This window comes from Triturus cristatus, chromosome 7 (genome assembly GCF_964204655.1).
Source record: "Triturus cristatus chromosome 7, aTriCri1.1, whole genome shotgun sequence".
Taxonomy (NCBI): domain Eukaryota; kingdom Metazoa; phylum Chordata; class Amphibia; order Caudata; family Salamandridae; genus Triturus; species Triturus cristatus.
In genome coordinates, this window is record NC_140590.1 from 1,073,521,514 (window position 1) to 1,073,535,306 (window position 13,793).

At 44.5% G+C, this 13,793-nt stretch overlaps 1 protein-coding gene across 4 annotated transcripts in view; it reads left to right on the forward strand.

Moving 5' to 3' along the window:
* The window catches only part of AFAP1L1 (actin filament associated protein 1 like 1), a 275,377-nt gene that overhangs the window by 234,581 nt on the left and 27,003 nt on the right, over positions 1–13,793 (forward strand). For 3 of the 4 annotated variants that reach the window (XM_085618165.1, XM_085618163.1, XM_085618166.1), the window contains one exon: positions 11,380–11,511. In XM_085618165.1, coding sequence (XP_085474291.1) covers positions 11,380–11,511 — 132 coding nt within the window. The remainder of the gene's footprint in view (positions 1–11,379; positions 11,512–13,793) is intronic. The other variant, XM_085618164.1, reaches the window with a different exon arrangement.

The window sequence follows — 13,793 nt, forward strand, 5'->3', positions numbered from 1 at the left end:
TTTTTGTGGGCATCGTCGACCGCCATTTGGTGGTATGTCCATCCCCTGTGTGACATCAGATGGCACCCTGGAAGTTCCTGTGCATAGTCGCCATTTTCCTATTCTTTTTTCCGCAGTGGGACTGGAAGCACAATTGAGGAGCTCTGAATTTTTGGGGGAAAACAGAGAAAATTAAGAAGATCAACCAAATTGCAGAAGAAAGTTAGGAAAGCGACGACAAGAAAAGGGGATCCTATCCCAACAAGGGACCCCGTCTTTAACAACCACTTGGTCAGAGAATGAAGAGGGGCGTGGCAGATGAGGGTCTTGGAAAATACCCCAACTGCCACTACAAGTTACCCCAGGGAGACCCCATGAGATCTGCAACCTTTGTCTGTCAAAAATCCACAATGACGAAAACTGCAAGTCCTGCACCGAGTTTGTTCTCAAGACTCTCAAGGTACGTCGATTACAGAGGCTAGAGCACTGCACCATGGCCCGAACACATACGATGCAGGTATCGCTCAAAAACCTTGGCTTATCCAGCGTTGAGAAGAACAACATTGAGGTGGCCAGAACAGCTCATGGAAAAGAGTCGGACACCAAGATCTATACGGCCGATGCTGAAAGGAAGCAAGCTGCAAAAAAGGCAGTAAAGGGCTCTGAAAAGAAGAAGTCAAAGGTAACTAAACTTCCTAAAGGCTCAGACACTAAGTCCTCGGACAATAAGCCCCCAAAGGTAGCCTCGGCTTAGAAGCCCTTGTTGACTGAAGGTCAGCCAAGGAAAAAATAGCCACATGGATCCTGACCAAGGGATATATGATGGAGGCAAAAAACGGTTGAAACCCTGAACACAACATCGTCTCGAGAGGGAGCGAAAGACAAGGGCAAAGTTTTAGAGACATGTAGCCGTCCATCCCAAATTAGAGACCGACGCTGAACAAAAAGCGCTCGTGGTCAAACAGAAGAAGAGAAGGCTCGAGGCCAAAATGGCCATCCTCTTGCAAAGGAAGAAGGAGTTCGACAAATCCTTGCGGGAATTCTTTATTCCCCCGAAGCCTTCGACAGGGATAGATGACCAGAACCAGTTTGAGGAGACATGGCATGATCTCAATGCCAAATTCTCATAGGAGGGGGTGGACAGCTACCGTTCGAGGCCTTCTGCACCAGACGACCTCTACAACAGCCTCATCAAGAGGGCTTAAAAGACATATGGGGGACAACTAGAGGAGGAAAAAGGATATTCATGTTTCCTCCTTGGGGACACTTAGAAGGCAACCTTTGGGGCACTTCAGCTCCCTGGACTCACATCACATCAGGGGATTCAACTCCCCATTAACCAACACGCCAGGAGGCGCAGTTGAAAAACTGCATCTTCCAGGGGGCGGGGCCTCATCTACCGGCTCAAAAGCACCTAATTTATCCAGCTGCACGGGACGCTTAGAAGGCAACCTTTGGGGTACTTCACCTCCCTGGATTCACATCACATCATGGGACTGAATTCCCCATTCGCCAATGCTCCAGGAGGCGTGGTTGCTGACTGCCGCTTCCAGGGGGCGGGGCCTCCAGCTACTGGCTCAAAAGCACCTTAATTATCCCACTGTGCGGGACGCGAGGGCAGTGCTGGGGCCAAGAGCGGGCCTGTCCTGCTCCCGTAAGAGCCTGGAGGAGGCTGGGCTGGGACACCCCACTTGGTTAGACACCTTAAATGGCCCATGGTACTGTGGCTTATCTTGTGCAGCATTTGTGAGTGACTTTTATAAAGCTTCTTTGACCTATCATACTTGTTTACTTCAAAAAAGGACTTACAGTTTAACATTTTTGATGGGGTTATTTTTATTATTGTTCATTTATTATATTTGCTTTGTTAGGTTTCATATTTTGCTAGTGATTTCTCCTTCAAGCAGGCATGGTAACAAACGATTTCCTGCCTTCATTCCCTTAGTGTTCACACAATGGGAAAACAAAAGGCTTCCCACTTGGTGCAGGGCACTGCCAAATATTGTAGGGGCCCACCTAAACCTAACAATTGTACACTCAAAGAAATTGACCTCTTAAAAGAAGAAGTCGAAACAATTATAGGAGTTCATTCCTCCTCCCAAGGTGAACCTGGGGCCATTCCAAAAAAGCAAGGACAGACATTGGCAAGCTACTTAAAAGAGAATTCTACTAGGAAATCTACTGCCAAAGCTGCCCCTCCCCCAATGACTGCTGTTGATTCAGCTTGTAACAGAGTAACAACAGACCAACTCCACCATGAACACATTCTACCCTGTATCAATCATTTCCTACTTCTGACACATTTTACTGGGGAGCACAAAAATCTTGGAAACATCCAGTAAGCCAATAGAAGTACCAACGTTGCCGTATTCTACTTCAGACGACTTGTTCCATCTTATACTACAAATCAAGGAGCTTAGAGGTGAGGTGGGGGAACTAAAATCACTGATTTTAGCCCCATATCTAATGCACTGAATCAGCTACTAGTGGATTTGGCTAGCACCAAAAAAACAGATTATTCATCCACAAGAACCCCGCTCTGCTGATCCTGAAACCAGGTCAATTTGAAATCTCTCTACTGAAGGATTACTTAAGGTAGTTTGTTTGACTCATGTCAAAGACCATCTAATTAGAATAGAGGGATCTGAAAAAAATAAAAACTCACAGAATGCATGAGACGTCCTGGCTCCTTCGAATACGCTAAACCGTTTAGTAATTGTTATGATGAAGGGTCAAGAGTTAGTCCCTGTAACAACGACTTTAGGCAAGGTGTTATAGGCCTGCTCGGCCCTCCTGCTGGTAATAGACCTACTCATCCAGCTAGTTCTGTTTTCTTAGTCAGTGTTCCCAAATTACCTCTACAACAACACTATGAAAGGGAGGACATGGAAATAATAATAAAGCCATTCATTGGATTCGCCAGGTGATGGGGTGTTGCTCTGTTGTTCATGATGATATTCATAGTGCCAGAAGACACCCGTAAACAAATTTGTCATTTGACAGCATCAAACTATCCCTTTGAGGCAGGGATCTGGCCGATAATCTGGTGGCATTTGACATTAGAACTTCTTCTGCTCTCAATACTACTATTTGCATTAAATATCAGCAGGCTGACAACCTCCTCTTTAGTGCTTCTTGCAATTTTCCATCTGTGGTTGGTGGTTGATCCCCTTTACAGGAAGTTGACTGACTACTTCCTCTTAATACCAATTCTTCCTCTTTGTCTGTGGTTACTCCTCTGCCTGATGGTTGCTCCGCAAGAGATCACCCAAGTTTCCAGTTCACACGAGATAGTCTTACTGACTGTGAGCCTGCTGCCTTAATGGATGATCAACCACTCAATGCATTATTATACCGGCAGGCTCTAGCTCTAGCCCAAGTACTTTCAACCATGATGATCTGGCCCTCAAAACCCTCACCAGTGACACCACTTTTACACGTACTAATCCCTTGGTGTCTTTTGTTTCATGGAACGTGACTGGTCTTAAGTCCAAAGTTGCCATACCAGACTGGAATAGTTTTATAGACCTACAGGATAGTTGCATGTTCCAAGAAACATGGTGTGCAGATCCAGTCTTTAGGCCAGGCTATCTAAACTTTTGCATTCCAGCAAAGTTGAGTGCGATTGGGATGCAGATTTCAAAAAGTTGACATAGAGTGCCCAGACATCTTAGGAATCGGGCTAGTAAGTGATACATTTTCCAGCATTGAAATTTATAATGTCTACTCTCGGGAGGTTAAGGGTTTCTAGGCCTCACAAACTGTTCAGTGCTTGGAAGACTATCCTGGTAGCTTCCAGCGTTGATCTCACTCAGCAATACAGCTCTTCAGGCCCTGGATGGTGATGATGCTAGCCCATCTTATGAAGATGGTGCATTATGGACTATTCCTCAACTTGACCTCCCTCCTATTAAAAGATGGACTCAAGCTACTCTTCAGCTTAAGGCATTATCACTAGAATTTGGGGTGACGGCTCTTAACTTATCTAAATCTGACCAGAAGGAGGCTTTCACAATTAACAAATCATCACATGACTACTTTTTAGTCAATCTGAGACTCTGGCCTTTTAGCTTTTTGTGGAAGGCATCTTACTGATTCTCTTACCTTTTCCCTTGCAGGGGATCGGATGTATGATGTAACAACGCGTACCATTACAACGCGGTATGTTACATCGCGGTTTTAACAACGCAAGTCGTTACATCGACTTGCGTTGGAGGGCGCTGGACATAGGGATAGTGTGAATTACTACTCCAGTCTACGTACAGTAGGGAAGGTGTTGGAAAGTAATTCACACTATTCCTTATCCTACAGCGCCCTCCAGTGCAAGTCGGTGTAACGACTTGCGTTGTTAAAACCACGATGTAACCATACCGCGTTGTAATGGTTGCGTGGTAAAGGATGTTTCCCAGGGGGATCTAGTGCTTTTCTAACGACATGCAACAGCTTAAATGGCACCATATAGCTGTTCGCCAAAATACATTATTGGCCATTTCCTCAGCCTTATAATCTACTTTGGCTTAGCTGAATAACTCCCTAAACTCAGAAAGGGAATTGAGTTTAATCAGCGGTTTACATATTAATTTTTTCAGACACATGTTGACATACTTCACTGCTCTGGTCTTTAATGCTCACAAACTGGAAATTAGAACTAACAGTTGGTTTTATAAGGAATATCGTCATGTACGAAGTCTCTCGGCCATGGCCAAAAAATCAAAGGATACTGCCCGTATTCACTTCCTGAGGAAGGAATACAAGTCTACCCTGACCAAAAGCCAAAAAGGAATGGGTCGACCAGGAATGGGTGGTCAGACCTTAAAACAGCTTGTTATGTAAAATTCCACCAAATTTTGATTGCTTGTTACCTGGGGTTGTAATGGTTCACCCTCCACCCACACCCCCTCAAATAATGTACCACCTCCGACCGGTTTGATTACTTTTATAAACTGTACTCTGAAGGACCACCAGGTTCCATGGGAGGAGTGCTCCTTGTAGTTGATCCTCCACCATTCAATTAGCTCCCTTGTTTGACCTAGACGACATTGCCACTACCCTTGATACATATCACCACCGGCAGAGTGTCCGGACCAGATGGTACTCCAGGGGATGTAATTGTCTATGACATAGGAAACTGGTCCAAGTTAAATCTTGCCCTAGCCAACTCAATAGCAAAGGGAGCCCCTATCAAAGATTCATGGAAGGGAGCTGAGGTCTTACCTGTTTTTTAAGAAGGGGGATAGATCCTCGTCTGCCAATTACAGATCTATAAGTCTTATCAACTGTATTTAAAAAAATCTTCTGTCATCTCGTACTGATTAAAATTCATGGCTGCGCTGCTGAACATGAGATACTGGCCATCATTCAAGCTGGTTTTCCCAAAACAACCAGCACCATTGACCAGGTTTTCTGATTTCTCTTGATATATTGGAAGATGGTTTCTGTCGGCAGATGCTGCTTATATGTTGCATTTGTCGACCTCAAGTCAGCACTTGACCTAGTTCCTCACTCTAAATTATGGCAGGTCCTTCAGAAAATGGGTATGCCCCCTAATCTTTTAGCTCTGGTCATTCGTTTACACATGGGTAAGTATGCCAAAGTTTGCTCGGTAACCAGGGCCAATTTACCAATTTGATTCTTGTCAACAAAGGAGTCAGGGCTGTATTGTGGCCACCACCCTGTTTTCTCTGTATCTTAATGACATAGTTTACTTTCTTTCCCTCCTTGCCACTGCTGCCCCCAATTTAGCGACACTGAAGACACCTATTTTATTATTTGACGGGGATTACTTATTGAGCTGCAAAAACCCTAGTGGGCTCCAACACCTATGACTCCAGTTTGAGGAGTTTTGCATATTCTGTGGGCTGGAGATCAATGCGGCAAAGATGAGGTTTATGACTTTCAATTAGCACAGAACATTAATAGGGAGTCTACGACTGGCGGGCACAACACTCAAGAAGGTGGATTAATTCAATTACCTTGGAATCACACTGTCTTTGACCATGTCTTGGAAGCCCCAAGTCAAGAAAATGTTTCTTAAACTCAAGCAGGTCCCAGGTGCCATTTCCAAGGAACACCGTGCATTTTTTGGTAAACCAATAGCGCCTCCCCTACAGATATACAAAGCTAAGGTTGAGGGCTCTGCCTTGTATGGTTCTGAGCATTGTTTTAAAAAAAATATCAATGAGCTTGTAAAGTTGGAGAGTAAGTTCATAAGAAATTTGGCCCTTCTCCCACAAAGTACTCCCACCTTCCCACTGTTACTTGATATGGAGAGGAAGGCGATAGAAGATAAGGCCAGACTGCGTCCACTGTTATTCTTGATAAGGATATGGAATACTCCAGAAATCAGACCCTATGCCGCTGCCCTGCAGGATGTTATGAACACTGATAAGTTCAACAAAATTACATGCTTCTCCCATATAAAAAAAAACGCTGCACTGGTTGTGCCTTAAGGAACTTTGGGAGATCCAGTCACAAGACTCGATCCCTCAAAAATGCTGTTGAAAAAGCATTATTGGTCCTGTTGAATACAAAATAATGTTGCCAAAACTGCAACAGTTACACTACAGAGGAGTTCCTTGATTTGAAATGTCCCTTTGCCCTGGAACTCTACTGGGATTGTATAACTGTCCCATTGGACATGAAACTTTATTTTCAATTCAGGGTGGGTGTGCTCCCTTTGAGAAATATTCCTGCAAATGGGCGACCAATGATACTTCTATTATATGTCCTGCTTGTAATACTGCTGATGAAACTATATTTCACGTTTTGTTTGCCTACATTGCTATTGTTCGCCCGTGTCTCACATGGATCAAGCCCCTTTGCAAGCAGTTGGGTACACGCAGTCAAAGTACTGCACTGAGATTTCTTAAATCAGATCCTCGCTCACTCTACGCTTATGCAATTGCTACATTTTTGGGGCGCATGTGGCTTATTAGAAGAAGGGCTTCTGCCTCTTAGTAACACCAAGTGATACCAAAGGGGATGATGGATGGAGGGTTTGAGCAAATCAAACACTCACCCCCAGTCAACTGATCTGGGTTTGATCCATCATCATTCTTTAGTTCACTCCACCACCCCAGTTCAGACATGGCCATATGCAAATCAGTCTGACCCTGTGCCTCATGGGAACAGTCCAGCCCAAACTGCCAAGCCATGTCTTCCCTGGACCGGAAACAAGCATCCTGGGACCGGTTTCGGGTTCATAACCCTCATCAGCCAGGCTATCTTGAATCCAGTGGCAAAGTGAGCAAGGGACCCACATCTGGGCATACCCTGCCAACTTAGGGCGAGCAAAGCGATACCAAAGGGGATGTCATTCACAGGTGACGCCCTATTCGAACAGGCAGTGAATGATACCCTCCAACAGTTAAAGAAGAACGAGACGGCAAATGCGAAATGGGAGCACCACATTTCAGGGATTCCTTCAGTAGAGATAGAACCACAACCAACAGACCCACAGACAGAGCGCTCTTCACATCTGGCCAACTGGAACAACCGTCACAAAGCAGCACACACCATGCCACGCAGCAACCACCCTGCGAGACAGTCCTTTCGAGGAAGAGTAAGGGGAAGAGGCCCAACTGGCAAGTGACTCATGCAGCGTCCCATACCACCAGAAAATACCCGCGGGAGGCAGAATAAGGGATTACCACCAGAAGTGGAAAAATATTGGATTGTAAATATAATACGCCACGGACACTGCACAGAAGTACTCAAGGAGCCTGCACAAATTCCGCCAAAACCGAAGAAATTTCAGGGACAAGAGATCATACAACTTAGAAAGGAGTTCCAAAAACAGTTACAAAAGAGAGCCTTATAGGAAACAAACAATAGAAACTATTCACCCTATTTTTGATGCCAACGCAAGACCTGACCTTGAGGCCAATCTTAGGCTTCAGATTCATAAACAAGTTCATCCGTACACAACACTACAAGATGACAACACTTCGAGGAGTAATACCACTTCTAAGGTAGAGCGATTATGTGGCCTCCTTAGCCCTAAAGGACGCTTATCTATACATTCCTATGAGCCCAAAAAAGCTCAGATTTTTACTGGACATGGTGCATTACCAATTCAGCGTACTACCATTTTGCATAAAGTCAGCACCAAGAGTCTTCACAAAGTGGCTCACGTCGTAATAGCCCATCTAAAAAGACAAATAATCCATGTCTACCCACATTTAGACGATTGGTTAGTAAAAGCACAATCAAAAGAAAGATGTCACAGGGCATACAAATGGTAAGTGCCACACTGCAACGCCTTGATTTCACAAGAAATCACAAAAAGTCTTCACCGCAACCAGAACAGCTAAAGGTGTTCCTAGGAGCAGCATTAAATCACAAGACATCACAAGCATAATTAGTCTAGAGGACAGCAGAGGCAATCGCAGAGCTGGCTTGCCTTTACCAGAGGGGTCAGTCTCTGACATTGAGGATGGTCATGAAACTCATGAGCATGATGGCATAATGCATCCCACTCATAACACATGCGAGATTACACATGCGCCCCATCCACGAATGGATCTGCAACAAATGGCCACAAGCCACTAAGAGTTGGGAGGATCTAGTCGTCATCACAGCAAAGGTAGAAAAGGAGATACAATGGTGGAAATCAACATGCGTGAACATGGGGAGACCATTCAAGACACCAGCTTCTACTGTGAAGATAACAACAGGTTCATCCCACAAGGGTTAGGGAGCGCACGCAGGCAACCTGAAGGTACGGGGACTATGGAACAGCACAGACACAGTAAAGCACATCTCGTACCTGCAGATGAAAACAGCTTTCCTAGCCCCAGGGTCTCTCCAATCGCACATAACAGGTCAAACTGCACTGATCCAAATGGACAACAAAAAAACTATGTTCTATCTCAACAAAAAGGGTGGACAAAATCATTCACGGTTTCCAAACTAGCCCAGGAAATATGGAGATGGCTGATCCAAAGACAGATCTCACTGCAGACATTCCACCTACCAGGAAAACATAACATGGAGGCAGACAGACTTAGCAGGCAGGACAGAACTTCCCACGAAAGGGAGTTGAAACAGAAAACTCAGGAAAGAATCTTTAAGGTCTGGGGAAGACCAACACTAGATCTGTTCGCAACTGCAAAGAACTCAAAATGCCAATAGTTCACCTCCAGGTTTCTACACCACTAATCAGAGGGGAATGCCCTGTCAATAAACTACATAATATAAACAATGGTTCCATAGGGAAACAAATAATTTCGTTAACGATAAATCAAAACTCACAGCATATACAAATCAATTAAATAATCAATATCAATCAAGGATATGCAATTTAGATACAGAAATGTATTCTTTATATTTAAGTTAAGTATCTATTCTTTCAAGAATAAGCAAAGTCAAAGGAAAAAGAAAGGCTGTATATACAATATTTGGAAAAACGACGCAGTGACAAAGTGAATGGAGTGACTTAGTGCAATAAGTGACAATGTGAATAGTTACAATATATACACGTATTTACTAAATAAAACAAAATATATACAAAGAATCTTATTTTGAAAGTCCTTAAATTCCTCATGGATATACAATAATCCTTGTAAGTCGCATATCCTATCTTTTAACCAACAAGGAGATCCGATTATAAGGGACTGGGAAGCCGTCAACGTTTCGACCCTACACTGAGCACTATTTATGAATAGTCGTATCGGGTCTTCTTCAGGACACAGGAAATGTATATCAGCCTAAGGTATAGGTGATTAAGCAGGTGTACCCAATAGTGTTACAGTAGCCTCTTGTATCCAATCAATGGGGAACAGGCTCGTAAGAAATCTAGCTGAAAAAGGGGGGGCCTCTTAATCTGCTGGATTAATTCTTCTTTTTTTCTTTCTCTTTTTTCTTTTTTTCTTGCTTTAATTAACGAGACTTTTTCTTATTTACTGACTGCAAAGTTAGGACTTTGTGTATGAGGTTTCATACATAGCCACAGCCACCAGGACACAAATTCCACTGATGGTAGTCGATTGCTTCCATCCATCGAAAGGAGTTCAAATCATTTGAAATGTCAATAAACTAGGCAGGGAAATGTGTGTACGCCGTTCCAACGATTCCCCTGATCCCAAGGGTACTGGACAAAACCAGACAACCGGGGACAAACCTCATCCTCATAGCCCAACAATGGGCCCTGCAAACTTGGTACTCGAACCTACTAGAACTGTCCAAGGGACAGATGATCACACTCAAAGTAAAACAAGATCTGCTATCAATGCAAGACGGGAAAGTGTACCACCCGGAGCCAGTCCCACTCAGCCTAGTAGCATGGCTTCTGAATATCTAGAATTTAGACATCTACAGCTTCTACCCAGGACAATGGAAATCCTAAGAGAAGCAAGCAAACCAAGTACCAGGAAATGTTACACAACAAAATGGAATAGATACATTCACAGGTGCACAGATAACAGTAGAATGGAAACGAGGACAGAACAGGAAACAGTGCTAACATACCTCTCATACCTGCTAGACAGCAGACTAACCTACGCATCGCTAAAGGTACACTTAGCAGCAAATGTAGCATACACCAGGAGTACTTCAGGTAACAGTCTCTTCACATCCCCAATGGTAAAGAGATTCTTGGAAGGTTCTAAAAGAGTGGCACCACCAAGATCAATTCCAGCACCATTGTGTAACTTGAACACCGTACCAACTCAATAAATTACAGAGCCTTTTGAGCCCATGCACAAGTCGGATCTAAGTTCACTCACTCTAAAGACAGCCTTTCTAATTGCGATCACCTCATTACGAATAGTCAGTGAACTTTAATTGTTAACGATACAGGAACCATACCTACAGATCCACAGGGACAATGTGGTCTCCACGACTAGCCCACATTTTCACCCAAAGTGGCTACCCAATTTCATGTCAGCCAAAGCATACAGCTACCAACTTTCTTCAAAAACCGAAGACACAGATCACAAGAGACATACACATGTTGGATGTGTGGAGTGCTTTAATGTACTATTTACAGGACACAAAAGGGTTTTGTAAAGGAAACCAACTGTTTGGCTCCTTTGCCAGAGCAAACAACGTTTCACCAGTAACTAAAGGAAACCCCTATGGGCATCACCCCACACTTTGCAAAACACTAATGTGTGGACATTCAAATGAACAAGGAAGCACAGATGATACTACAACGCCTTTTGCTAACACTTCTGGCAAAACTACTCCTACTGGTAAGTAACCATTTCATTTTATCTTAACTCTCTTGATATTGTGGGCCTTGCAACTGGAAAGCTATTCAATACATATTTTTCTTAATGTAAATATGTGTTGTAGAAGGCACGAAATATACAAACCACATGGACATGCATGTTTCTGTTTGCTCTAAATTCCTGTATATAAGTATTTCCGAATAATGCCATATTTTGCCCCCTCCCTCAGCAGGCTGTAAAACAGCAGCAGGAGGTCAGCTGTCCGGAGCGGTGTGTGCCCGTCAACAGCGCATCAGAAATGAGAAAGCGCCCTCCATCCATCGCAGCGTCCGGCAAAGGCAAAGTTCTCCAGAAGGCCAAGGTGAGGCTCTTGTTTGATGGATGAACAGATGATTTATTGAATGAGAACACTCTCACAGCTCAATCAAGATCTGCAAGCACCTGTGCATGCATGTGCCCGGAGCAGACCAACTGAAAAATGGAGGGAGAAATGTATCGACAAGCCAGTATCTCTAAATGATTACTAAGGCTTAGGTACTGCGAGTCACATGCCAATCCAGCAGTGGCGTAGCAGGGTGGGGGGCAGCAGGATCGGGGGAATCACCAGCACTGCCCACCCCTCTTTGAAATTCCGACGTCGCAGGCGGCAAAAGCAGGGGCCACCATGGGCGGCAAAAGGCCTAGCTACGCCACTGCAATCCAGTGCTTCTGAGAAGCCGGAGTGATTAAGGTAGAGTCATTTATGTATCAGGCTGCTGCCTGTGAAAAGGAGGGGGCGCAGCACGAAATGATTTCTGACAAAGCCTCTGAAAAAAATAGCTTTTATTGTCCCAACAATTTTGCCTGATGTTCTTGGCTGCTTTTCTTACCTGTGTTTTCCTCGTGCAGTATTGAAAAGTAAAATAATGGCAACATTAACAAATTATGCATTAAGAACTAAAAAAAAAAGAGCTAAAGCTGTCCTCTCAAAACAAGAAAAATAGAAAATGTACAGTCTGTACTGTAAAAGGATACAAATCTGACATACGTTTTAATTAATTTTGATTAAAATGGGAATAATTGCATTGTTTTCTGAAACCGTTTACAGAAAAGAAAAAAATGGCAACAGCAGTAGGTGTGCATTCGAAATAAAATAAGTTTATAAAATAAACTCCGTAGTAAAGGGGAGAAGTGGAAGGAACATTTATGAAACTGAAATTTAGGGCACAATTCAAACCACTATAAATTATCAGAAAACCACAATGCACCTGCCTCTCACTTGAATATTTAAATACATTTCCCGTCACTCCCCTCCGTGACCTTTTCGGTATATCAAGATAACCCCCATCCTCCCAATAGTGATCCGTACTTATCATCCTGAACAAGTAAAATGAACGCTGGTGGGAAATGTGAAAGGCTAAAATAGCACTTCGGAGCAGCACTGCTACACAGTTAATGGAACAATGCTGGTCAGTTGTCCTCCACACTTCAGTGGGCATAGATCGTGGCATCTACCCCAGTACTTAAGTTGAGCCTATGAGCACTACTGGCACCTTTGTGGGACCGGATACTGACTTTCTGGATTCACTATGCTGTGTATTATTCTGCCATCAAGTGGTTGGGTCTGGAATTTTAGTCTTTCTTCTCTTTTTTTGGGGCATCGACATACCACCATTTGGTGTCCTTCGTGACATCGATGCGCTTCCTCTGGAAGCTCCCACCTTTGGTCGCCATCTTCAGATTCTTTTTTCTGCCGTAGGGTCTGGATCGTTACTGAAAAGTTCTAGAGAGTTGGAGAGAGAATCAACGAAAATAGCAGAAAATCGAAGAAAATCACAGATTTCAACCCGACTACAGGTCAGGCAACCGGTACGATGAGGGAGAAGGTTTTCAGCCGAGATCTCCACGTTCAACCGAAAATGTGCACACAGGGGGCTCCCTGAGCGCGGGGATGGACAAAACACCTTTCAAGTTTTGCACCAATTGCCACCACAAATACACCCAGAATGACCAGCATCCAGTCTGCAACCTCTGCCTGACACCCGGCCACAACAGCAAAGACAGCAACGCGTGGTCGGCGTTCACACCCAAGACCCTCAGAGTAAGAAAGAGGCAGAGAAGGGCGAACTACAACATGCAGGGGCAGGGACCACCTCCATCGCTCCGTGACTTGGGCCTCACCAGTGGAGAGGAGAACAACATCGCAGAAGGACCGGAGGACTACATGGTTGTCAAAGTCCAAAAGAAAGCGTCGAAGGAGGTAAGAGTTGTCGACCCACAAACACTCGAGCGACACTCATAAGAGTGAAGCAAAGTCCTCGAAGGGAGCACTGCCGTCGAAGCACTTGGCGAAAGCAACAGCATCCAAGGATAAGCAGCCCAGCGGATCCTTCAAAAAGGACTCCCAGTCGGCGAGAACCCACGAAAAATCAAGGTCGTCGAAGGATGCCCCCGAAAAGGACACCTCAACGCCGAGAAAGGAAGGGTCAACATTGACTTCGACAACCTCGAAGCGCTCAAACTCTCGACGCCGAACAAGCTGCCGAGATGGAGAGAAAGAAAAGGAGGCTCGAGGCCGAAATGGCGAGCATCCTGCAGCGAAAGAAGGACTTCGACGAGAAGATGAGCCAGTACACCATCCTGCCGAAGCCCGCGGTCGACGCG